The sequence below is a fragment of the Malaclemys terrapin genome, chromosome 7 (genome assembly GCF_027887155.1).
Source record: "Malaclemys terrapin pileata isolate rMalTer1 chromosome 7, rMalTer1.hap1, whole genome shotgun sequence".
In the NCBI taxonomy this organism is placed as follows: Eukaryota; Metazoa; Chordata; order Testudines; family Emydidae; genus Malaclemys; species Malaclemys terrapin.
The window spans coordinates 70,534,784-70,559,245 of NC_071511.1; the positions used below are offsets into that span (position 1 = coordinate 70,534,784).

The 24,462-nt window shown below is 44.4% G+C and overlaps 1 protein-coding gene across 4 annotated transcripts in view; it reads left to right on the plus strand.

Moving 5' to 3' along the window:
• LOC128841236 (pulmonary surfactant-associated protein D-like) overlaps window positions 1-24,204 on the plus strand; it is a 97,063-nt gene extending 72,859 nt beyond the window's left edge. The window contains exons 1-5 of one of the 4 annotated variants that reach the window (XM_054036099.1): window positions 1,962-2,022; window positions 20,000-20,207; window positions 21,544-21,642; window positions 22,501-22,584; window positions 23,621-24,204. In XM_054036099.1, the coding sequence (XP_053892074.1) occupies window positions 20,015-20,207; window positions 21,544-21,642; window positions 22,501-22,584; window positions 23,621-23,997 (753 nt within the window). In that variant the 5' untranslated portion in view covers window positions 1,962-2,022; window positions 20,000-20,014 and the 3' untranslated portion in view covers window positions 23,998-24,204. Of the gene's footprint in view, window positions 1-1,961; window positions 2,023-18,447; window positions 18,478-18,946; window positions 19,040-19,999; window positions 20,208-21,543; window positions 21,643-22,500; window positions 22,585-23,620 lie in introns of those variants that run through there. The other 3 variants (XM_054036100.1, XM_054036098.1, XM_054036097.1) reach the window with 3 other exon arrangements.
• The last annotated feature ends 258 nt before the right edge of the window (window positions 24,205-24,462 follow it).

Sequence of the window (24,462 nt, forward strand, 5' to 3'; positions counted from 1 at the left end):
GGAGGAGTGATTGATGGTGTGTGTGTTTTGACTCTGACTGGGTAGTGAGTGCTTAGAAGAGAAATCCATATGATTAGCTCATGTTCGGGGGTGCAATCCAGACCAATGAGGGTTTTGTCACCACCCTATACCCTTGGTGCCTCAAATGTCCTGCTGCTGTGGCTCACAACCTCGACAGCAGTAGATAAGCATGCACGTCACACCAAGTGTCTGCGCTGTGCAGCGCTGGATCAGCATCTCTGACTCCAGCAGCCTGCCTACAGAACAACAGTCCCACCCTGGCTTCCACCATAGGGTTACCAACTTTCTAATGGCAGAAAACCAAACACCTCTGCCTTGCCCAGTCTCTGAGGCCCTGCCCCTGCTCACTCCATCCCCCCCTCCCATCCTCACTCACTTTCACCGGGCTGGGGCAGGAAGTTGGGGTGCGGGAGGGGGTGAGGGCTGTGGCTGGGGATGTGTGCTCTGGGGTGGGGTCAGGGTTGAGGGGTTTTGGGTACAGGAGGGGGCTGGGGCAGAGGGTTGGAGTACTGGAGGTGGGTATGGGCTCTGGGCTGGGGATGCAGGGTCCAGGTGGGGCCAGAAATGAGGGGTTCAGGGTGCGGGAGAGGGCTCCGGGTTGCAGCGGAGGGGAGGGGGTGAGGACTTCATCTGGGGGTGCAGCCTCTGGGGTGGGCCAGGGATGAGGGGTTTGGCGTGCAGGAGGGCTAGGGCAGAGGGGTTGGGGTGGGGGGGGTGAGCTCCAGGAGGCAATTTGGGTATGGGAGGGGACTCCAGACTGGGGCAGAATGGGTTGGGGTGTGGGTTGGGGTGCAGGGTCCCAGTGGCACTTACCACAGCTCCCTGGAAGCGGCTACCAGGTCCCTGCAGCCCCTAGGCAAATGGGCAGCCAGGGAGGCTATGCACACAGCCTTCGTGCCCGCAGGCACCACCTCCGCAGCCACCATTGGTCGTGGTTCCTGGCCAATGGGAGTTGCGGAGCCGGCACTCAGGGTGGGGACAGCGTGCAGAGCTTCCCTGGACACCCATGCACCTACGGCTGCAAGGACCTGGCGCCCACTTCCGGGAGCTTCACGGAGTTAGGGCAGGCATGGAGGCTGCTTTAGCCCTGGGCCTCCTGCTGCGCTGCCGACTGGACTTTTAGCAGCCCGGTCAGTGGTGCCGACTGGAACCGCCAGGGTCCCTTTTCGACTGGACATTCTGGTCAAAAGCCGGGATGCCTGGCAACCCTTTCCCACCAATCTTGGTTATTGTTTGCAGGTGACCCCAGTTGGGACACTGACAGACTGAGAAACTGGTGAGTGACCCATAACAACTTAACAGGAGGCACTGAAATGATAAACAGGGCCATTCCTTGTACATAGTTATCAAAGCCATCTTAACTAGACTTGAATCATTAATATGTTTGCCTGTAGTGTTAGAGAATTAAGAGTAGATGCAAAGTGTATTTTGTCTGTGTTTACTTATATCTTGTTAGAAGTTTAATAATGTGATCTAATTAGCATATATATTCTAAAATGCTGTTCCTGTCTTTTAATTCTTCATTACTGTATTTTATTGACTTAAAGATCAAAGATGTAAGATACTACAAGAAATAATATTACTTACATTGTCTTCAGCTTAATTATTTGATATAATGAACTGTTTTACTAGTCAGAATGGCTATTGCTTAATGTTTTGTCTGAGAAAGGATCCATTAAATAGAGATCAAACTGTCAGCTCACTTTCATCAAAGCCCATATGGTGGAATTATCTGTCAGCGCCCCATTTGCTTCAACTATAAAAGAAACTTCAGGCCTGATCCTTTTTCTCTCAGGTCTGCTTAAACTTTGACAGGGAATGTCTAAGTCACAAGACTGAGGTCTCCAGGTTTACTCTGGATTTACCTAGAAGTTCTCATGGAAGAATTTGAACAAATTCTATTGGACTATAACCTTTTAAATTGATTCCAGAAAGACTTTTACAAATCAGTAGCCTCACCGTCTCTGCTATGAAACTGACCTAAGGACTTTACACAGATTTGTATGTATATTGAACTCTTAACTATATATGCTACTCTTTTTTTTTCTTTTATTAATAAATCTTAGATTTAGTAACTAAGGATTGGCTGCAAACGTGTATTTGGGTGAGAACTGAAATATTCATTGACCTGGTGGGCAATATGTCTAGTCTTCTCGTATTGGTAGAACTTCAAGTGTGGTGAATAAGGTTTTCAATAACCCCTCACTATAGTAGACTTGGCTGTCTGGGTGGGAGCCAAAGACTGGATTGCCTAAGGTGGACTGTGTTTGACTTCTGGTTAACCAGTGTGGTTTGCTAAATCTAATTATAGAATAAATCACCAACTACACAGCAGCATTGCCTTGCCTTGCCTTGCCTTGCGCAGGGCCGGCTCTAGCTTTTTTGCTGCCCTAGGCAAAAAAGCCACCCACCGCTCCCCCTCCAGGCGCCGCCCCAAGCACATGCTTGGTGGGCTGGTGCCTAGAGCCGGCCCTGGCCTTGCGGACGGCAGACGGTACAATACGACTGCTAGCCATCATTGTCGTCCCGTGGGTGCTCCTGGCCGACCTCAGTTAGGTTGGTCGGGGGCACATGGGCAGACATGCGTGCTCCTGGCCGGCCTCGGTGAGATCAGTCGGGGGTGCCTGGACAAAAATGGGAATGACTCCAGCTCATTCTCTTCTTTAAGTTTCGTCTAATGGAGATTCAGTCCTGCCTGGAATATCATCCCAGCTGGAGGCTTCTACCTCAGGCTGCTCTCCCCGTTGGCAGCACCGCGGGTTACACCTACCCCAGCCTACCCCTTGCTCCCATGGTTCATGAAGCCTGGACAGTAGTAAGGAGCAGTTCAACTATAGGCTGAGCGAGTGCATAATGGTAGTAGAATATGCCTTTGGATGTTTAAAAGCTCACTGGCGCAGTTTACTGACGCGGTTAGACCTCAGCGAAATCAGTATTCCCAGCTGCTTTCTGTGTGCTCCACAATATCTGTGAGAGTAAGGGGGGAGATGTTTATGGGTTTATGGCGGAGTGGGAGGTTGAGGCAAATCGCCTGGCCGCTGATTACGCGCAGCCAGACACGAGGGTGGTTAGAAGAGCACAGCAGGGTGCGCTGTGCATCAGAGAAGCTTTGAAAACCAGTTTCATGACTGGCCAGGCTACAGTGTGTAAGTTCTGTTTGTTTCTCCTTGATGAAAACCTGCCCCCTTGGTTCACTCTACTTCCCTGTAAGCCAACTGCCCTCCCCTCTTTATTGCAGAGGCAATAAAGTCATTGTTGTTTCATATTCATGCACTATTATTAATTCATCACACAAAAGGGGGGATAACTGCCAAGGTAGCCCGGGAGGGGTGGGGGAGGAGGGAAGCTCAGGGGTGGGGTAGTTGTCGGGGCACCCCCTAGAATGGCATGCAGCTCATCATAGAAGCAGCATGTCTGGGGCTCTGACCCGGAGTGGCTGTTTGCCTCTCTGGTTCTTTGGTAGGCTTCACGCGGCACTGCTGTGGGTCCCTGTTATAACCTCTGTCCTTCATGCCCTTGGAGATATTTTCAAATATTCAGGCATTTCATCTTTTGGAACGGAGTTCGGATAGCACAGATTCGTCTCCCCATACAGCGATCAGATGCAGTACCTCCCGTTCGGTCCATGCTGGAGCTCTTTTGAGATTCTGGGACTCCATGGTCACCTGTGCTGATCAGCTCGCTATGCTGGCCAAACAGGAAATGAAATTCAAAAGTTCATGGGGCTTTTCCTGTCTACCTGGCCAGTGCATCTGAGCTGAGAGTGCTGTCCAGAGCAGTCACAATGGAGCACTCTGGGATAGCTCCCGGAGGCCAATACCATCGAATTGCGTCCACGCAGCCCCAAATTCGACCCAGCAGGGTCGATTTCAGCACTAATCCCCTCATCGGGGAGGAGTACAGAAATCGATTTTAAGAGCCCTTTAAGTCGACAAAAATGGCTTTGTCGTGTGGACGGGTGCAAGGTTAAATTGATCTAATGCTGCTAAATTTGACCTAAACTCGTAGTGTAGACCAGGGCTTAGGTGACTGGCACTCTAACAATATTAAGGGAAACCACTTTTCTAAGAGATAAGCAAAAATGGTCAGAGTTAAGGCTGAGTTCTCAATTTAACTCTACATTTCTTTAGATTGTTCATCTGCCATGGCAGGGATTGGCTCTTTTCTATGTTTTGTTGTTTGCTTTGTGGTGGGTGGGGGATTTTTATCTGGCAAGGGTTTTTTTGTGGCTTATTTTTTGGGAGACAGATGCAATTAAGCTGTTTAAAGACAGGGGATTGGAATCTATAGAAATAGTCATAAGAATGGCCATACTCGGTCAGAACAAGTGGTCTATGCAGCCCAGTATCCTGTCTTCCAACAATGGCTGGTGCCAGATGCTTCAGAGGGAATAAACCGAACAGGGCAATTATCTAGTGAGCCATCCCTTGTCATACAGTCCCAGCCTCTGGCAGTCAGAGGTTTAGGTACACCCAGAGCATGGGGTTGCATCCCTGCCCAGTTAAGCTAATAGCCACTGATGGACCTATCCTCCATGAACTTACCTAATTCTTTTTTGAACCCAGTTATGCTTCTGGCCTTCACAATATCCCCTGGGAATAAGTTCTACAGGTTGGCTGTGTGTCATGTGAAGAAATACATTTGTTTTAATTTGTTATATTTGTTTTAAACCTGCTGCCTATTAATTTCATTGGGTGGCCCCTGGTTCTTGTGTTATGTGAAGAGGTAAATAACAATTCCCTATTCACTTTCTCCACACCATTCTTGATTTTTCAGTGCATTGAGCAGATGTTTTCAGAGAATTATCCACGATGACTCCAAGATCTCTTTCTTACCTCACTAATTGCCCTATTAGAGATAGACAACTATTAGAGTTTGGTAGACTACAGGTGAGGTAGTCACAGGTGTATGACAAATAAAATTTATCACAAGTGTTCACACTTTATAATGTGGCTAAGTTATCACCTCTCATTTAAATCAATGACAAAACTTCATTGTTTTGATGAGAGGAGAACTGGTCCCTAGATTTTGAGTGTGAACATTTGTTTATAAGGGGAACATCTTATCATATGCCTAGATAATGAATCTCTGTCAAAACCTAGTCTTATGATGACTCAATTAAAGATCGATTTATATGCCTTGAGTTTTATTTTTTTAAACCTTCATGAACTCACTTTCTCTTCTGACTGATAGGTCCGTAGTGTGAAAACATTGTTTTGGACGACTCTGTATCTGGAAAAAACAACTCCTGACAGACAAACCTTGCCAGGGAAATTTGATTGCTTTATATTGTACTTTCCTCTGACATGCAGTAATAGTGTTATTCCCAGCAAAGGGGGTATTTTCCAATTCCATTTTCATACCAAAAGAACGTTATCTTTAAGCATTTAAAATGAGATTTTCAACTCTCTCAGGGGCAGAATTCCTTCCTTTATACAGTTTGCTTTGCTTTTTGCATAGATTTAGCCTTTGGTTACTGACAGTTCTGGGAAAGTTTTCATGTTCTTGGCAAGCTTACTTGAAAGATTTAATCAATATGCTTGGAATGGAAACTACTCCTTCGTTTTACATGAAATAGTTGTGTAACTGTTGGCTGTAGCTTATGGTTTCTACTTCAAAATACATTGGAGGCATTTTCTTACAATGAGGCAGAAATTATACCCTGCATATACTGTGCCTTATGAACTGGACTGCTGGTTGTACCTCTGCAAGAGATTTTAAAAAGTGTATTGTTTTGCTTATGGAAAAACACTTAGGAAAAAACAAATGTAATGAGGATCCCAGCAACTTCCAAGTCCAGCTTAATTAACATCATTAGAAGGCAAAAGAATACAGGAGTTGAGTAGAGCTGGTGGGAACGTTGTGACGCAACAGGTTTCCATCAGAAAATGCTTGAGAAGGAGCTCTCAAGGCTTCCAGGCTCCCTTCTGACAAGCTGGAAATATGGAGGCTATCAGGCTTCCAGGCCCCAAGGCTCCCAGCTCAGCTGTGACCCCCAGAGTTTCTCTGCTCTGGAGCTTGGGCTCCCAGACTCAATTTCATTTCAGATTTTTTTCTAATGAAGGGTTTCGATAATTTCCAAAACAAATTTGACAAATTATTTTTTCCCTGCGGTGGGAAATTTAGAATATTCTGCATTTCATTCTGAAACAGAACACTTTTTTTGTAGAATTTTGGAATTTCCCATGGAACAGAAATTCAGATTCATAACATATCTAATTATACCATAATTGTAGCCAGATACTGGTCCAAAGGCAAATCTCCAGTGACTTGTGGGGACAGGATTGGCCCTGTGTCTAAGCAGCAGTGAGAGACTAGACTAGACGGGGGTGAGATGGGACTGACAGGCAGTAGAATGCTGCACTTTCTGAAGGGCAGAAGCAATTGGTGTGCCCTTCCTGTGTGCTATAGAACTCTGTCCTAGTGTCCTGGCTGACATTTCCTCGTCAATCACTCATGCTCAGATAGGTTACACAAGAACATTCTTGTTCAGTACGCAAAAGCTGTCACAGTTTCCTGCACAGTCACTGCACTTCTGGTATTTTGTGAAGTGCTTTAGGATACTTTGTACAGAACAAGGTCTGTAAGCACTGGTCAGCCAAAACAGTTTAACAAGACAACTGAATTCCTTTTGGACCTATTGCATACGTGATAAAACTGTGTATCTCTTAAAATAAAAACAAACACAATAAAATAACCCCCCCCAAACCTATACTTAAGTCCTGACAAATAGTTAGACTTACAGTGCAGACTGACTAACCACTTAGTTGTTTAGTAATGTTTGCATACAGTGTTGTATATTAACCAGATATATTTAAAAGGAACACAATGAACCCCATCCTTTGTTGCTACAAGAGACTCTGAAAGGCAATGCGCTAAGCCAGAAGTTAATAGAGACCAAACTCATTACTCCCTAATACCATTTCAGCATACCCTGACATAGTCCAACAAATGCATATCTGTTATTGCACATAACAGGAAATGAACTTAAATGATATGCAGAGCTCTGGTATTTATCTAATTGTGTTTGCACAATATATGCTTGTGTTTTGCTGACTGCCTAAGAGTACCATGTGCCAGGAGTTGAATTTTTGTATGAAATTATTGTGCAGTGATGGACTTGAGCCAGTGTCCTTGATCCAAATACACCTGAACTTTGGGGTTCTTTAGAATTCAATCCCAAATTTTGTTTACCCTGAACTTTGAAATCTGAACTGGAATCCATAACTGAATGTTGCATATGGCTCCTATCTGTATAAAGGGCTGAATCAGAACCCAACACTTTCAAATTATTTGTTGTTTGAAATCCAGATCTAGATCTGAATTTTGTGATGCATTAAGTATGCCTAAATTAAAAGAAGTAAGAAAGTGATAGCATTACCTAAGTACTTATTGTAAATGCTACTTGCTACTTCTTGAATCCCACCAGGGATTCAGGTGCAAAACTTACCTCTTTGCTGAGGTCTTTAGTTGTCCATTTGAACAATTGTAGGCGTGTACTATTGTCTTGTACATATGAAGGCCTATATTTAGTACATTTGTGTCAGTTTATCACGTGCCATGTACACCATTTTAAAATCTCTAAATAAATTTAAATACTAAGGGTTAGATTCCCAAAAGGCTTTAGGCACTTAAATCTCAGAATCAGGATGTAGTGGGATTCACAAAACCCCTTCTCAGCTGCCTCCAAACCCTATAGGCATCTAAACTCACTTGGCACCTAAATTTTTGCAATAGAAGTTCCCTACCATCTATGTTTCTGCCTCTGAGCACGCACAGTGCAGCCCATGCCAGGCATCTGGACACCTCTATATGAACCAGGGAAACATAGGCATCCCTCTGCCCACTCCCCTGTGGAACCCAATCCAGTAGGTGTGCTCTGACCTCTCCAACAGGATCAGCCCACTGTAGGCAAGCTTACGTAGAAAGGAGTTGGGGAGAGGAGGATGTCCCTCATAACTAGGGCACTACCCAATTCACAGCCATGAAAAATGCGTCATGGACCATGAAATCTGATGTTTTGTGTACTTTAACCGTATAGTAAAATCCAATGCAGTTATATGTGCCGTTACAGGTCCCAGATGTGATTATTAGCTTGTTTCAATATAACAAAGAAAGGTCAGGAACTTGACAGGATTTACTGATTAACACTTTACAGCAGCAAATAACACTCAGGGCTCAACTCCCTGGTTGGTAGAAATGGGCATCCAGGGCAGTTTTGTATTGTAGCGATCTCAATTGGTAGCCTACCATAAAACAAGTGGAATTATTTTAAAATGAATGTCCAAAGTAAATCAAAAACCTCTACAATCATAACTGCAGCGGGTCATGTGAAAGAATTTGAAAGCCAAGTTCTACATGCCAATGGTGGCAAACTGCTTTGTACAAGCTGCAATGTCTTGTTGGATCACCCACAGTGGGGAACAGTTCAGTGCCACTTAGACTTGGAAAGCCATAGAACAAGAAAAAGGGCAGAGGATAGAGCATTGCTGGGAAATGATTTCATCTCTTTTTAAGAAGATGACAGAGAGCTCTAAGACCCATCATTTAGCTACAATAGAACTTGTGGATACATTTGCAAGGGCTAATATACCACTTGATCACCCAAAGCTGCCTGAATTCATTCAATGGAATGTACAAAATGTCAATTGTTTCCCAAGTAAAAATAAGCTATGACAAGGGTACCTTCCAAAAGTTTTTGCTGCACATTTTGAGGTGATGAAGCCTTCAATTGAGTCTCTTGCAATTATTTCTGATGAGTTCACTGATGAGCAAGACAACTATATACTGCATGTTCTGTTTGATTTTATTTCTGACAAGGCTGGAGATGTATAGACAGGAAAGCTAACAACAGTGTTTGCAGACTGCATTTACTTGGATGCTGTTAACTACACTATAATTTCTTGAGTGATAATTGAGACCGTTTCAAAATATGGTGCAGACTTTGATAAAGTATCTATTTTCGTAAGCAACAATGAAACTTAGGCCTTGTCTACACTACGAGAGTAGTTCGATTTTACTTAAATCGAATTTTTGGAATCGATATTGCAAAGTCGAACGTGTGTGTCCACACTAAGGACAGTAATTCGACTTTGTGAGTCCACACTAACGGGGAAAGCGTCGACATTGGAAGTGGTGCACTGTGGTCAGCTATCCCACAGTTCCCGGAGTCCCCGCTGCCCATTGGAATTCTGGGTGGAGCCGCAAATGCCTTCTGGGTAAAAAAAAGGTGTCCAGGGTGCTTTTGGGTAACTGTCGTCATCCGTCCATCACTCCCGCCCTCCCTCCCTGAAAGCGCCGGCGGGAAATCAGTTCGCGCACTTTTCTAGTCAGTGACAGCGCGGACGCCACAGCACTGCGAGCATGGAGCCTGCTGCAACCATCACTGCAGTTGTGGCCGCTCTCAACGCCTCGCAACTTATCATACACCTTTCCCTGAGGCAGATGCAGAAAAGTCAGGCGAGGAGGCTACGTCAACGCGGTGATGGCCTGAAGTCTGAGAGTAGCACAGACCTCTCAGAAAGCAGGGGACCCAGCGCCGAGAACATCACGGTGGCAATGGGTCATGTTGATACCGTCGAAAGGAGATTCTGGGCACGGGAAACAAGCGGTGGTGGGACCGCATAGTGCTGCAGGTCTGGGATGAATCCCAGTGGCTGCGAAACTTTCGCATGCGGAAGGGAACTTTCCTGGAACTTTGTGAGTTGCTGTCCCCTGCCCTGAAGCGCAATGACACCCGGATGCGAGCAGCCCTGACTGTCCAGAAGCGAGTGGCCATAGCCCTGTGGAAGCTTGCAACGCCAGACAGCTACCGGTCAGTCGCGAACCAGTTTGGGGTGGGCAAATCTACCGTGGGGGTTGTTGTGATGCAAGTAGCCAAGGCAATCGTTGATGTACTGCTGCCAAAGGTAGTCACCCTGGGAAACGTGGAGGCGATCATAGATGGCTTCGCAGCGATGGGATTCCCAAACTGCGGTGGGGCCATAGATGGAACTCACATCCCTATCCTGGCACCGGAACACCAGGCCAGCCAGTACATTAACAGAAAGGGCTACTTTTCCATGGTGCTGCAAGCACTGGTGGACCACAGGGGACGTTTTACCAACATCTACGTGGGATGGCCGGGCAAGGTTCATGACGCTCGTGTTTTCAGGAACTCTGGTCTGTTTAGACGGCTGCAGCAAGGTATTTACTTCCCGGACCACAAAATAACTCTTGGGGATGTGGAGATGCCTATAGTCATCCTCGGGGACCCAGCCTACCCGCTAATGCCCTGGCTCATGAAGCCCTATACTGGCGCCCTGGACACTGAAAAAGAACTCTTCAACTACCGGCTGAGCAAGTGCAGAATGGTGGTGGAGTGTGCTTTTGGCCGTCTCAAGGGGAGATGGAGAAGCTTACTGACTCGCTGTGATCTCAGCGAAACCAATATCCCCATTGTTATTGCAGCTTGCTGTGTGCTCCACAATCTCTGTGAGAGCAAGGGGGAGACCTTTATGGCGGGGTGGGAGGTTGAGGAAAATAGCCTGGCTGCTGATTACTCACAGCCAGACAGCCGGGCGATTAGAAGAGACCAGCGGGAAGCGCTGTGCATCCGGAAGGCTTTGAAAGCAAAGTTCCTGAGTGAGCAGGGTAACCTGTGACTTTAAAGTTTGTGTATTGAGAAGCTAAACCTGCCCCCGTTTCTTTGCCCAGTTAATGTTGACTATCCTATCCAGTTACATACCCCCTTCACCCCACTTCCAACACACGTTTCAAAATAAAAATAGTTCTACTTTGTTAAAGCACACCGTTTTCTTTAATACTGTATTCGCGGGAATTTTTTAAAACTGGGATGCAGACTGTGGTGCGGAGCGGGTGTACTGTAGTGGCGCGAATGCAGCTTCTAAACTCAAGGATTGACAGGCTCTGCTGCGGTGGGATGGTTGTTTCAACGGAGCCTGTCACCCCTCCTGATAGGGACTGTGTGTATGGGGGGGTCTGTGACTTTGTGGCAGGGGGAGGACGGTTACAGATCCCCTGCTGTGTGGCTCTGTGATCCTGCCTAAGGACCGCCGCTTAAGATCTGTAACTGCCCTCCCCTGCCACAAAGTCACAGAGCAACCCACCCCCCACCACATAACATGAAAACAACCTCCCAGACTAACCAGGGTAACTAGTCACTGCATCACTGCACTATGTATGTGCCCTGCTGCTGTGCCTGCCCCCGACTATATACCCTGCCAAAGGTGACTGTCCTGTCGAATTACCAACCCCCTATCCCCCCCTCCTCCAAAAGAACATGATGGAAACAGTAGTTAACAGAAACGTATTTTTTATTATCAACCAAACATGGAACTGGGAAAGTGAAACTTGGACGGGGGCTTGTGTCAGGCGGGAAGGAAAGAACTTGTCAAATTTTGGGGAATGAGAGCCTTCTGCTGCTCGAGCTCTCTGCAGGGGTGGAGTGAGAGTTAGCAGGGACTCTGCCGCCTCTCCTTCTGTGCACTTTGGGTGAGGGGAGTATGGGACTTGGTGGCGGGGGAGGGCGGTTAGAGATGGACTGCAGCGGGGCTCTGTCCTCCTGCCTCCGTTCCTGCAGAACATCCACAAGGCGCCGGAGCGTGTCCGTTTGCTCCCTCATTAGTCCAAGCAGGGTTTGAGTCGCCTGCTGGTCTTCCTGACGCCACCTCTCCTCCCGATCCATGTTGGCTTGGTGCATTCGGGTCAAGTTCTCCCGCCACTGGGTCTGCTGTGCTGCCTGGGCTCTGGAGCAGGCTATAAGCTCCGAGAACATGTCCTCCCGTGTCCTCTTCTTCTTATGCCTAATCCGCGCTAGCCTCTGGGAGTGTGATGACAGGCTAGGTTGTGAGACAGTCGCAGATGGGGCTGTGGGAATGGGAAAAAGGGAGTGAATTCCTCAGAAAGATAAATGTAGTTGTGAACAAAGAACATAGTCTTTCTCTGTGAACAAGACCATGCACAGCACCTATCACATGCGCACTCAGCACAAGGTCGAATTCTCGGCCTTCGCATTCAGTGCCTGGGGTCTTCTACAGCACATTTGAGAAGCCTCTCAGGAGAACAGAATTTCTGTTGCAGGCAGACATGGTAAGCCGTAGACTTGTGGCAGCTTAAAACTTTAATATTAGCAATGGCCTCATTTCACATTGAAATCAATGTCGGTCCCTGCTGCCAGCAATTCGGCAAGCAGGAAGTCTGCTCCTGTCCCACACCCTCGTGGCTGTCCCCGGGAACGATCCCTTTCGGCTGCCCCTCTCCCGCCTCCACCGCGTGGCTGCAAACCAGCGGTTACAGTTCTGTAAAGGAACGGCAAAGCAGTCCCAACACTAACATTCCCCTACCTCATTCAAAGCAGGTCATCATGAGCGACATCACCCTCATGAGGATCTCTGACAGCGAGAAAGAGAGAATGCTCCGGGAAAGCCTCCAAAGACCAGGGCCGTATGCCGCCATGCTGTGCAGAGCAATGATTCCAGAGTACTTGATAGTCTCGTGGCGTGGCAACGTGTCCTACTACGGAGGACCCAATAAGGCCACTCTCCCCAAGAACCTAATGCAGCGGATTTCCAAACACCTCCAGGAGAGCTTCCTCGAGATGTCACAGGAGGATTTCTGCTCCATCCCCGGACATATAGACCGCATTTTACTGTAGCTGCTGTAGCAATGACTAACCAGTAGAGCGGCTTGGGCAGGACAATCATGCAAAACCGGACATTGCTAGATTTTTTTTCAATAGTTGCACTGCCCATGACTGAACCGTTAAGCTAATCAAACTAATCATGAGAAACCCATTTTTTAAATTGTTAATATTCCTGTTCTGTTACAAATAAATGTTTAGATTTTTACAACACTTACTGGCTGATCCTTCCCCAGATTCTGTGTCCGGGGTAACGGCTGGGGAGGGTTGGTAGGGGATCTCTGTAAGGGTGATGAAGAGATCCTGGCTGTCGGGGAAATCAGCGTTGTGAGCGCTGTCGACTGCCTCGTCCTCCTCATCTCCTTCCTCATCTTCCCCGTCCGCTAACATGTCCGAGGATCCAGCCGTGGACACTATCCCATCCTCAGAGTCCACGGTCACTGGTGGGGTAGTGGTGGCGGCCGCACCGAGGATGGAATGCAGTGCCTCGTAGAAACGGGATGTCTGGGGATGGGATCCGGAGCGTCCGTTTGCCTCTTTGGTCTTCTGGTAGCCTTGTCTCAGCTCCTTGATTTTCACGCGGCACTGCGTTACATCCCGGCTGTATCCTCTCTCTGCCATGTCTTTAGAGATCTTCTCGTAGATCTTTGCATTCCGTCTTTTGGATCGCAGCTCGGAAAGCACGGACTCATCGCCCCACACAGCGATGAGATCCAAGACTTCCCGATCAGTCCATGCTGGGGCCCTCTTTCTATTCTGAGATTGCACGGCCATCACTGCTGGAGAGCTCTGCATCGTTGCCAGTGCTGCTGAGCTCGCCACGATGTCCAGACAGGAAATGAGATTCAAACTGGCCAGACAGGAAAAGGAATTCAAATTCAAATTTTCCCGGGGCTTTTCCTGTGTGGCAGTTCAGAGCATCCGAGCTCGTACTGCTGTCCAGAGCGTCAACAGAGTGGTGCACTGTGGGATAGCTCCCGGAGCTATTAGCGTCGATTTCCATCCACACCTAGCCTAATTCGACATGGCCATGTCGAATTTAGCGCTACTCCCCTCATCGGGGAGGAGTACAGAAGTCGAATTAAAGAGACCTCTATGTCGAACTAAATACCTTCGCGGTGTGGACGGGTGCAGGGTTAATTCGATGTAACGGCGCTAACTTCGACATAAACGCCTAGTGTAGACCAGGCCTTACATGACAAAAATCTTTCAAATCTGTTCTCTAAGGTCTAATGCCAAATGCTGTCCATATTAGATGTAATGTATATATAATTTCTCTTGTCAGTGAGCTGTGGAGATGCGAGCTTGATAAAGTTGATAAACTGGTCGGTTACATTAAAATGATCTTTAAACACTGCCCTAGCCTCAAACTTCAATACAGGCAGAATATTGCAAATGTGACTGAAATGTCTGAAATAGGGGAACAAAAAATTGCACTTCTCCCAGAGTCACTACTCTTTGGAATTCCTGGTTTGGGGCTGTACAATACCGTGCAACTCACTGGAAGTACTACTCTGAGTTCATCTCAGAAGAGCTCACACTGACACTGAACATGCAGATTTTAACAGACCTTTCAACCCTTCAATGATGCTCAGCTGAATGAGGAAGTTCAGTTCGTTGCCAAGAATGCCACAGGTCTGATGGACTTAATCACTTGGTTTGAATCTCGACATGTCACAATCCACCAAGCATACAACAAAGTAATGGGTGTACTGTTCTGGACTGACAGGCAAACGAAAATCCCTCTAACAATGCTGAGTTAAATGCCAGTGCTCAGTGGGTATTTTCTTGCATTGCAAAGAAGCTTAAACAATATTACTGCTACAGGGAAGAGTCAAGCAATACAGAAAAAATGGCTCGAAAGTTTCAACAACCTGGAGTGGGGTTCCTAAAGGCTGTGCATATTTTTGACCCTGCACAAATGCACATGCTGATGGTGAACTTGATCTTCAGTGGAAGCCAGAATCCCTCACCTTGCAAGGCTAGTTCGGCACTGTCTGACAATTCCAGTGAACTCCATGGTTGCAGAAAGAGCTGCGTCTAAACACGGATAGGTGTTCTCAGCTCAGAGACAGGGAATGAAGAAAGACACAGTTTCAGGATGTTCCATACTCCCATTCAATTAGTGACATTTAAAACCAGAACTTTTTTTTCACCACTTTTGTTAACTTAAGGGCTTTACATGTTTATATTTTTCCATTTTAAATGCATATTCATGCTTTGTTACAACGCTGTGAAATGTAAGATTTAAATATTTGAAACCATGAAATTCAAGATTTTTTAAATGCTACGATCATGAAATTTACTAAAATGGTCTGTGAATTTAGTAGGGCCATGCTCATAACTTTTAGCCCAGTGGTTAGTGTATTCACCTGTGCTGTCAGAGATCACCAGTTCATGTCTTCCCTCCACTGGAAAAGGAAAAGGGATATGAAATGACATCTGCCACCTTCCAGTGAGTGTCTTTGCCACTGAGCCAGAGGATATTCTGATGGGGCAGGGGCTTTCTCCTGTTAAGGCTGTTCCACTGTGGATAAAGAATCACTGGGCCAGAAAGAGAAAGTATGAATGACACTATAGCCTGGTGGACAGAGCTCTCACTTTGGAGTGGGAGATCCAGCGTCCAGTCCTCCTGCTCCAGTGACTTTTTAAAATTCTTTATCCACAGTGGAACAGCTTCAACAGGAGAGACTGTGAGAGGGCCACATTGGAATATCCCATAACTCACTGGTTAGAGCGCTGTCCTGAAAGGTGGCAGTTCCTAGTTCTAATCCCTTTTCCCACATCCCCAATGAGTACCCTAAACGCTGGGCTGAAAGCTGGGAAGTCTGCCGCCACCAGTTTCTTGCTAAAACGGCATAGGCACCTAATGCCAGGAAAGGTTTACAGCTGAAACATATTAAATACAATGAAAGAATGTACACACATGCTGATAAGCTTTCCAGAATTCATTCCAACTCTCACATGGGCTCAGGCAAGGGCAGTCTTTCAACACCCCACCTTAGGGGCTTCCTTGTGGTTATAAGTTCATCAGAGCTTCATCTTAGAACACGCACCTACTGTTATGAGTCTTCCAATCCTCCCCTAAGGACTGGGGCTCTCTGTGGACTAGGGTCCTGTTCATTTGCAGGATCATGAAGGAGGAACTAAACCCCAGGGAATTCATCCAAAAATCCTTTATTTGTCTGTTGGCCCCTGGAAAATTGAGTTTGAACTAGTATATCCATTTCTTCCCAGAAGATTGTCATTAAAGGGTTGATAATGGATGAAGTGTATTAGCCTCCCCCCACCCCCAGTTGAGGAGATACATAAAATGCCACAATAACATATACACAGTTACATGTTTAATACAATGAATCCCACAGGTGTCAACCCTAATTAAATAAGATTCAACTTAATTCAGTAAAGTTTATCTTAATTCCATAAGGTTTGTTCATCTTATCACAGATTATCACCAGTCTGTCACAATGATATTACTGTGTGAAATGTTTTCTAAAGATCTGCAGTCAAGATTTTTAACTTGACTTTAGGGCTGGATTGTAGAGAAAAGCATCTAATAAGTGCCAGGAGATGGATGTCTGCATTACGGATGGGGGGCCCATATCACCTAGACTGTCCCTATATTAATCAAGAAATCAAAGAAATAATTTAATCTCTGCAAATTTAGATAAAATTGTAAGTGGGTTCCCAGTAGAAACTGACCTGAAGTCCCGTTCAAGAATGGTTTTGTAACACTGCTGGAAATGATGTTTTCAGCACCAGTTCAGGGATAACCATTGCTGACAAAAGTCATCAGCAAAGGATTGATTTCCCAGTGTACAGAGGGCCTTAAAGTATTTTGAGACTGGGTGTAATAGGATGATGTAGCCCATTGTGGTCCAGGGCCAGCTAGTTACTAAACAGACACACCTGAACAAAGATCAAACTACTCCCCGAGAAGAGAGCAGGAAGCTGCAGAGATGGGGGGAAGAAGGCTCAGAAAGCAGAAGCCTGAGAAACTGTAGCTGGTGTGAGGAAGCTGCTGTAGGGAGCAAGACTGTCTCTTGCAGGGAAATATTGAACTGTGACCCAGCTTTAGGAAGGACGGTTGGGGACTTCCTACCTAATAGAAGAGGGACATTGAACAAGAGTTGAGGCCCGGCGGGCCAAACTCCTAGTCAGGGCCAGCTCTGGCTTTTTTGCCGCCCCAGGCAAAAAAGCCTCCCACCGCCCCCGGCCCCCCGCGGGGAGCGCAGCAGGGGAGGGTGCCGAGCCCGGCCATGGCTCCATTCTCCCCAGCCGGCTGGAGTGCTGGGGGGAGGGCGGACCTGCTCTCCCAACCGGCCAGAGCGCCGGGGAGAGGGCGGCGAGCCCGGCCGGGGCCCCGCTCTCCCCGGCTAGCCGGAGCGCCAGCGGTGAGCCCGGCCAGGGCCCCGCTCTCCCCGACCGGCCAGAGTGCCCTCCCGATCCTGGTGCCGCCCCAAGCACCTGCTTGGTCGGCTGGTGCCTGGAGCCGGCCCTGCTCCTAGTTGAAGAAAGAGAAAGAGCCATTGAATTGGGACAAAACTCCAGGAAGGAGGGCTGGGGACTCCCCACCTCAGAGGAGAAAGACACTGAACTGGGGTTGGGGCCTGAAGGGCGCATTATGTCAGGACTAAATAAATTGGACCCCAGAAAGGGAATGTTTTAATTGCCTTTGGACTATGTGTGCAGGGCCTATTTAAGAAGTCCCTTGAAGGGGAAAGTGAGGCAGACTCCTGTAGAGTGACCTCTGGCCAGGAGGGGGTACTTGGGTGGTGATCCGCTCAGTTACACTGGGCTGTCATCTTGACAACTGAAATAATGGACATTTTAAAAGAATTCAGATCATGACTGGCTCATTGAAACATACTGTAAAGTCCTTCTTCAGAAGAGGAGAGCTTTCATACAATTAATCCCAGATGAGAAGTCTCCCTCAGATCTGAGAGACTTGGCAGTTTTGACTAATTGAGCAGAGAGCTAATGGTAGTTTAAACAAAAAGTAAAGTAAACAGAAAACTTGCTTGAACTGGCATCTTCCCACAGAGAAAAGTGCTTGTGGGCAGGAAGTTGGCATGATTTTATTTCTTTAGAAGTATATAGTTGATTAATGTCATGGGCCAGATCTTCGCCTGCCATACATCGGCATAACTCCATTCATTTCCCACAGGTGAGGATCTGGCCCATTCCCTCTGTTAATAATATTTTAGATTAAATAAACTGAATTACTAATTAACATCTAATTTACCTTTTTCTAATTTATAACTCTCTCCATTTAGACAATGACAATGGATTTATTAGTTGTATTTTCATTTAATTATTTTCTCAGGAGCTTCACTTTCTGATTGTCACATCCCAGGTACAGTGATGGTCTTTGTGATACAACACTGTATTTACTTTATATGGAAATTAAGTTCTTGAAAACTTTTCTATTCTTATTCAGCCTTATAAATCATCCTCTTGCATATTACTTTTATTTATGTTTTAAAATAATCTGGAGTTCTGTAATTATCCTTAATCTTCAGCTGGAACAGCACATGGACAAAAATAACAGAAAGAATGGCATGGAGCTCTTATTTCTTAGAACTCTGGCCTAATCTTTAGGCCTGTCTACACTAGGAAATTGACCACATGCTGACAATTGTTGTCAGCAATGAGTCCACGTGAACCAGGCTGAAAGCATAAACATGTTTTCTTCAGCATTATTGCAGAAAGCATTCTATCAAGTTTCAAGAACACTTCTCATAAAGGGAACTGGACAAATCCCACTTCAGCACACTAGCGCGTCAATCATTTCTCATGGTGGATGGGCCTTTTGAGTGAGTAAGACTCTTTTGGTCTCTTGCAATGGAGTTAGGACTCATAGAAAAACTGATGATGTAGTTTGCATGACTCTTTTCCCCCCTCTCTTTTACTGTCTGTTATTAATGTATTAGATAGTATAGGCAAACCTTTCCTTATCTTCACCCAGGAAAAAATGTGTAATTTAATGCTTGTTAAAATCCTACTGTAAACAAGGCAGTTAATATGTGTTAGCTGGTACAGGTAAGCCCTAGTGGGGTCACCTGGCATCATTTCAACCAATACATACATTTTTTTTCAAGTTTCACAAATGTTCTGGTTCAGTTCCTCCTTTGTATTTTGCCAATGGGAAAATATTTATTCTTTGTATCTATCCTTATGATCATGGTTTCAAGACCAATAAGACCATTTACTCTCCAGTGAAATTATGCTTACATAAACTATAACTCCTATTTACTGTAAATGAGCAAGGCTGAGAAACCAGAGTTCATGTTACTTACTCTGTAGTATATAAATAGACAGTAAAATTCAGTAAATTATTCCGGTGAATGCTTTTTCTAGCAAAGCAGGAACTGCAGAGTAAGTGATTGCTCTCTCTTTTAATTCTGTTTTTTAATTATAAAGTTGTGCATAGTTGGTAAACTTACAATAGAAATTTCCTTAAAATCTTTGATTTATGTGTATTAAAAGGTAGAACTCTGTTTATTTCTTCATCAGACAAGGTTTAATGTTACATTGTGTTATAGTTTATGTATTTTAATTTGAAAAAAATTCAGTCATGATTTAATGTTCCTACTTTGTTCAGAGTACAACAAAATATGTTTTGTTTAACTTTTTTATGCTATTTATTTAGGAAGTATATGCAATTTTACAGGTAAGTTTGGGAGTTTAGTCCCTACATTATCTTCGAATTGAAAGCATGCAGCCGTATTACCAAGTGCAAGTCCTGGTATTCACTTCTACACCATCCCCAGTGCACTTGTGCAGGGCTGAAAAAAGTTCACTTTCTTAAAAGCAGTTGTTTACTAAAACATTAAGGATTATGTTTGCAGCCAACCTGATGGGACTTATCTGAAATTCTCTCCTTTTTTTATCAGAGTTGTAGGGTTTTTAGAGCAGGACAAATTCCAATAATTAGGGATACTTCATTAAGATCTGAGAAAAGAATAGTTAAGAAGTGTTTTCATGAGCACTGAAGCTCTGATTTTAAAAAAAAATAACTACTACAAATGTTTTAGGAAGTAGACATTTAGCATTCCTTTATATAGCCAATGTGTAATATTGCAACATTAAGAGCTTATTTGCACTCAAAATACCTTTAGGGCAGTGGTGGGCAACCTGCGGCCCACAGGCCACATGCAGCCCATCAGGGTAATCCGCTGGCGAGCCTCCAGACCGTTTGTTTACATTTGCATGGCTACCCACAGTTCCCAGTGGCTGTGGTTCACCGTTCCCAGTCAATGGGAGCTGTGGGAAGTGGCACAGGTTGCAGGTTGCCCACCACTGCTTTAGGTTAATTCTTTTAATGATTTTTCACAGGCTAGGAATCAAACAATGCTGCTGCTTCCAATATTCAACACTTTTGTCTTGGTGTTAACTCTGGTGACAACTTCCAACTCAAATCCTGCTCAGGTTGTCCAAAAATGGGATCAGAATGCATGTACACTTGTTGTGTGCGGACCTGCTCAGAACGGACTACCAGGAAGCGATGGGAAAGATGGCCCTAAAGGGGAAAAGGGAGATCAAGGTATAGAAATATTGACTTACTGTTCACCTGTTGGTCAGATTGGTATTTAAAAAAAAAAGATAAAAAAGGAAGCATAATTCAAATCATGTAGCTAGATGGAACTTGAGCAAAAACATTTGTCAAGCATGAAAAATCTGGAGATCCTTAATATATTGCTAATTACTAAAATACTAGGATGAAACTAACAGTCAAATAAAAGCTAGGTTAGAAATTAAAACGGGATGCTTCTGAGATAGGTAATATTCTCTAGAGTCTTTTACCTCCAGGCCACCAGTTTTGAATCTGATCCAGATTGGCAGTGTCTGAAACTTGTTACCAGCCAATGACTGTCCTGTGGGTCTATGTGAAATGACTTGGATGTTTCAGTACATTTCTTGATGATTAAGACACACACACACACACACACACGTCATAAATAGGACTAATAGCACTTTTGGCAGTGTCAGCAGATGGCCAACACCGGGGTAATATACATTCTGGTATTGTCAAACCTCAAAATAAGTTGAATTGGCACTGAAGAGACAGACCCTGGAAGAGCTGTTTAGGTCTCACTGCTGCAAAGGATGAAGGGGCATTCAGCCTACTCTCTAGAAGTTACTATAAGAAGTTATTTATTTGTATTACAATATCACTTAGAGTCCCTAACAGAGATCTGAAAACAATCTTGTTGGGCAATCTACATAAAACATGGTAAGAGAAAATCTCTGCTCTGAAGATCTTGCAAACTCAATAGACGAGACAGAAAGAAAGATGGGAGTAGTATGTCCATTTTGCAGATGGGCAATAGAGGCATAAGGGATTATGGGCTAGGTTGTCAAAAGAGCATAGCTCCTATTAAGCACTATATTTTCAAAACAGGGCACTGAGTGCTGAGTTATTTTGACTATCCAGTTGCAAGTGTCTCAATGAGAGCGTTTATATTCTTTTGAAAATCTGATCCCAACTGTGGATTCTGAGCACCTGAAAATCTGGGTGCAAAATCTGTTGAAAATATGGCTTTATCTGTACATGCTCAGAAACATTTTAAGAATTCCAGCTCCACTCACATACTAATATTTCCATTAAGAAGTGAATCCAAACCAAACTTCTGAACACATTTCAGATGTTTGAATTTGATATTCTAATAATAGCAGTGGAGTCAAGCTATAAAGTTTGGACCTGGATCAGGATCTGAACTTTTCCCAAAATTCATTATGGTCTTTTTGTTGATCTCATCGTCATCCATCTGTAATTATGACAATAATCACAAACTCTTATAACACCTACAGATTCAATTGTTTACTTGCTTTATTTTTTGACTCTTCCTTTTCCCTGAATAAACACATTGGATTGCAAGGATTAAGAGGGATACCAGGTCTTCCAGGAAAGGATGGATCCCCTGGACCAAAAGGAGACATAGGTGCAGAAGGACCAAAGGGAGACTGTGGAGGCAGAGGTAAGCAGTGCACTTTTGAGGGAGGGCAAAGAAGAAGCCTAACAGCACATACACAGAAACTATTATGGACTTTTTAATGGTTTTCATTTCATAAATGTTCCAGTTGGGCTTTGCTGCTTCTGTCAAAGTAGGGAAGAAATACACAGAGGTGGGCACTGAGGAAACCAGACAGTCTTGTTTGCAATGGAAAGAAGTGAGCGAGGCTTGAAGGGTTAGGCTGATGAACTCAAACGTCTATGAGTAGCATCCTACAGGAGACAGACACCACAGTGATGGGTACCTGATCCTGGGTTCGTGGGATGAAGGATGTGCTGCTGGAAGACAAGGAAGAAGGTCCTACAAGGGTTCACCAGGAGCAGCTGTAAAAATGATCTCGGTTCTTGTTCATGAAATTTTCACGCATAGGCTGAGATTGGCAAACATCATGGTAGTTGTACCTACTGCAAAGGTCAAGTGGACTTCTAGTGAATGCACATATTCTTCACAATTCTCCTCAGAACATTGCTAATTGACTTTATTCTAATTTCCATGTTTTATTTTCATAATTATGTTGTCTTCTGCTTCTAATATTTAGCATTTACAATTGAATTGAAAAGCTAGCATTGCTGCAGATGCTATTAAGAATTGCACTCAGTGGGTAGTTTCCTTTTACTTTCAGTGGAGTTGTGGCCTCAACACCTCAGTTTTAAACTTGTTGTATCTTCTTGAGGAACCAAGAAATCAAAAACAGTATCTTTGGTGTTACACTTGTGATTCATTACTAGTTCTGGAGGCGATTTTTCTAGCTTTAAGCTTTTAGAAAACCTTCCATATTTTAATGTGACACAATAAGAACAATACTATTATTTTATTCTTCAGAATGTGAGCTTTTAAAAACTGAAATAAGGGATTTGCAAGAACAACTGAAGACCCTGAAAGCTACTGTCAGCAAAATCCAAAAAGGTAAGACAAATGAAGTGCTGTTCATTCCAGTCACTGAGAGATGGGCCCAAACGGAGTAATTTGGATGCAGATCTAGATCCCCACTTCTTCAGAGTTAAAAATGATTCATATGTGGTGTCTGATCTGGGCTTCTTGCTATTTGTTCATACTCCAAACTTCTATGTACTTGTTGGATGTTTTAGTAAAGTAACTCAGTTCTACAATATGGGAAGTATAGGTCTAAATCTCTCACATGTATTGGTAGCCTTGGCAGATCTCCACTTTGATGTAAATAGGAAAGTCCATCTGAGAATAGCTGTGGGATCAAGTGCTAAAAAAAATCCTATCCGAAGTATACTTAAGATGAAATAGTGTGGCTTGGGTAGGGTCTACTTTGTGTCTGAAATGTTATTTGATTTGTCCTGTGACCAAAAAGAATAGTGGGAGACAACCACTCTCTGACATCAACAGCACATGTGGCCTCATTCTACCCCTTGATTTCCCATTTACTTCCTCTGGAACAGGAACAGGACCTTGATTCTTATCTGTGCTAATGGAATGATGACAGGACTTCTCACTGTGTCATATCAAGGACAATGGGCCTGGCCTCATAAAAAGTATTGCAGTAATGTTCCCAAACGCTATGCCGTACAATAGTGACATGGCAATATTTTAGGCTAACAAAATAGTATTAAACTCTGGTATTGTGTACAATTCCAACTCTGCTCTCTAGGCCAATAAAAACTTCCTCAGCTATGACTTCATTGCTAACTAAAATAACAATAATAAAGTATAAACCTCAACCTAAGATTTTTCCTGGTTGTTATAGGGTCTTCCTGAGACCTTTCTCCTCTGTTTTCTCTACACCAGTAAAATATTCTTCCCCTTTTAAACTTCTGGGTTGGTGTGCATAAGTCTCAGTTGGTCTGACAGAATGAATCAAAAAAAAAACAACTGCCTCTTGCTCCAGCGTCCAAGAACTTGTTACTCTAATCTAAAGAATAGTGTGTGGGAAAAAATGTAATTTAGATGTACTGTACTTCTGTGTTTTTTCTAGCTTGGATTTTCATAAATGGCAATAGTGGCAGTGAAAAAACATTTCAAGCCAATGGCTCTGAAGGTGACTTTGAGACCTCAAAAGCCACATGTTCCCAAGCTGGTGGCCTGATTGCTTCTCCAAGGAATTCTGCAGAGAACAGTGCCATACAACAAATAGTAGTTCGTCATAACAAAGCAGCATATATTGGAATAAATGATATACAAACAGAAGGTTCATTTAAGTATCTCAATGGTGAAGCAATAGGATACTCAAACTGGGCTCCAGGAGAGCCAAATAATGTTGGCGGAATTGAAGACTGTGTAGAAGTATATCCAGATGGCAGATGGAATGACAAATCCTGTAATGAAAAACGGTTAATAATCTGTGAATTTTAATTTCCCTGACCTTGTGATTTTCATTAAAATCAGTTAGTGCAAGTTGGCTTGCAGCTTTAATAATTATATAACCTTATTGATTTACAATAGCCTCACATTTTGCATACCATGCGGCATCAGTGATGTAAACGTATAGATATACTGACTCTTGTTGAGATTTCTATTATGATAAATTGAATTGCATTAAAGTCATCATTCAACTTTCAACTGTGTTCGGAGCTGGTTAAAACAGGAGATACTACAAGTGCTAGGAGAAATTGATACCTACACAGTTTCAGACTTGAACAAAGGCGACTATCATGAGGAACTGACAGAGAATACAGATCAGGGTTGTCTCTTATGTAAAAGGCCAAAAGATGACCATTCTGCTCCACATAGTTCCAGCAGAGAATGCATTAGCTTTATGAATATATACTTGTCTTAAAGTGAAGTGTAAGAATGGAAATGCTGGATTTCCATTGATTT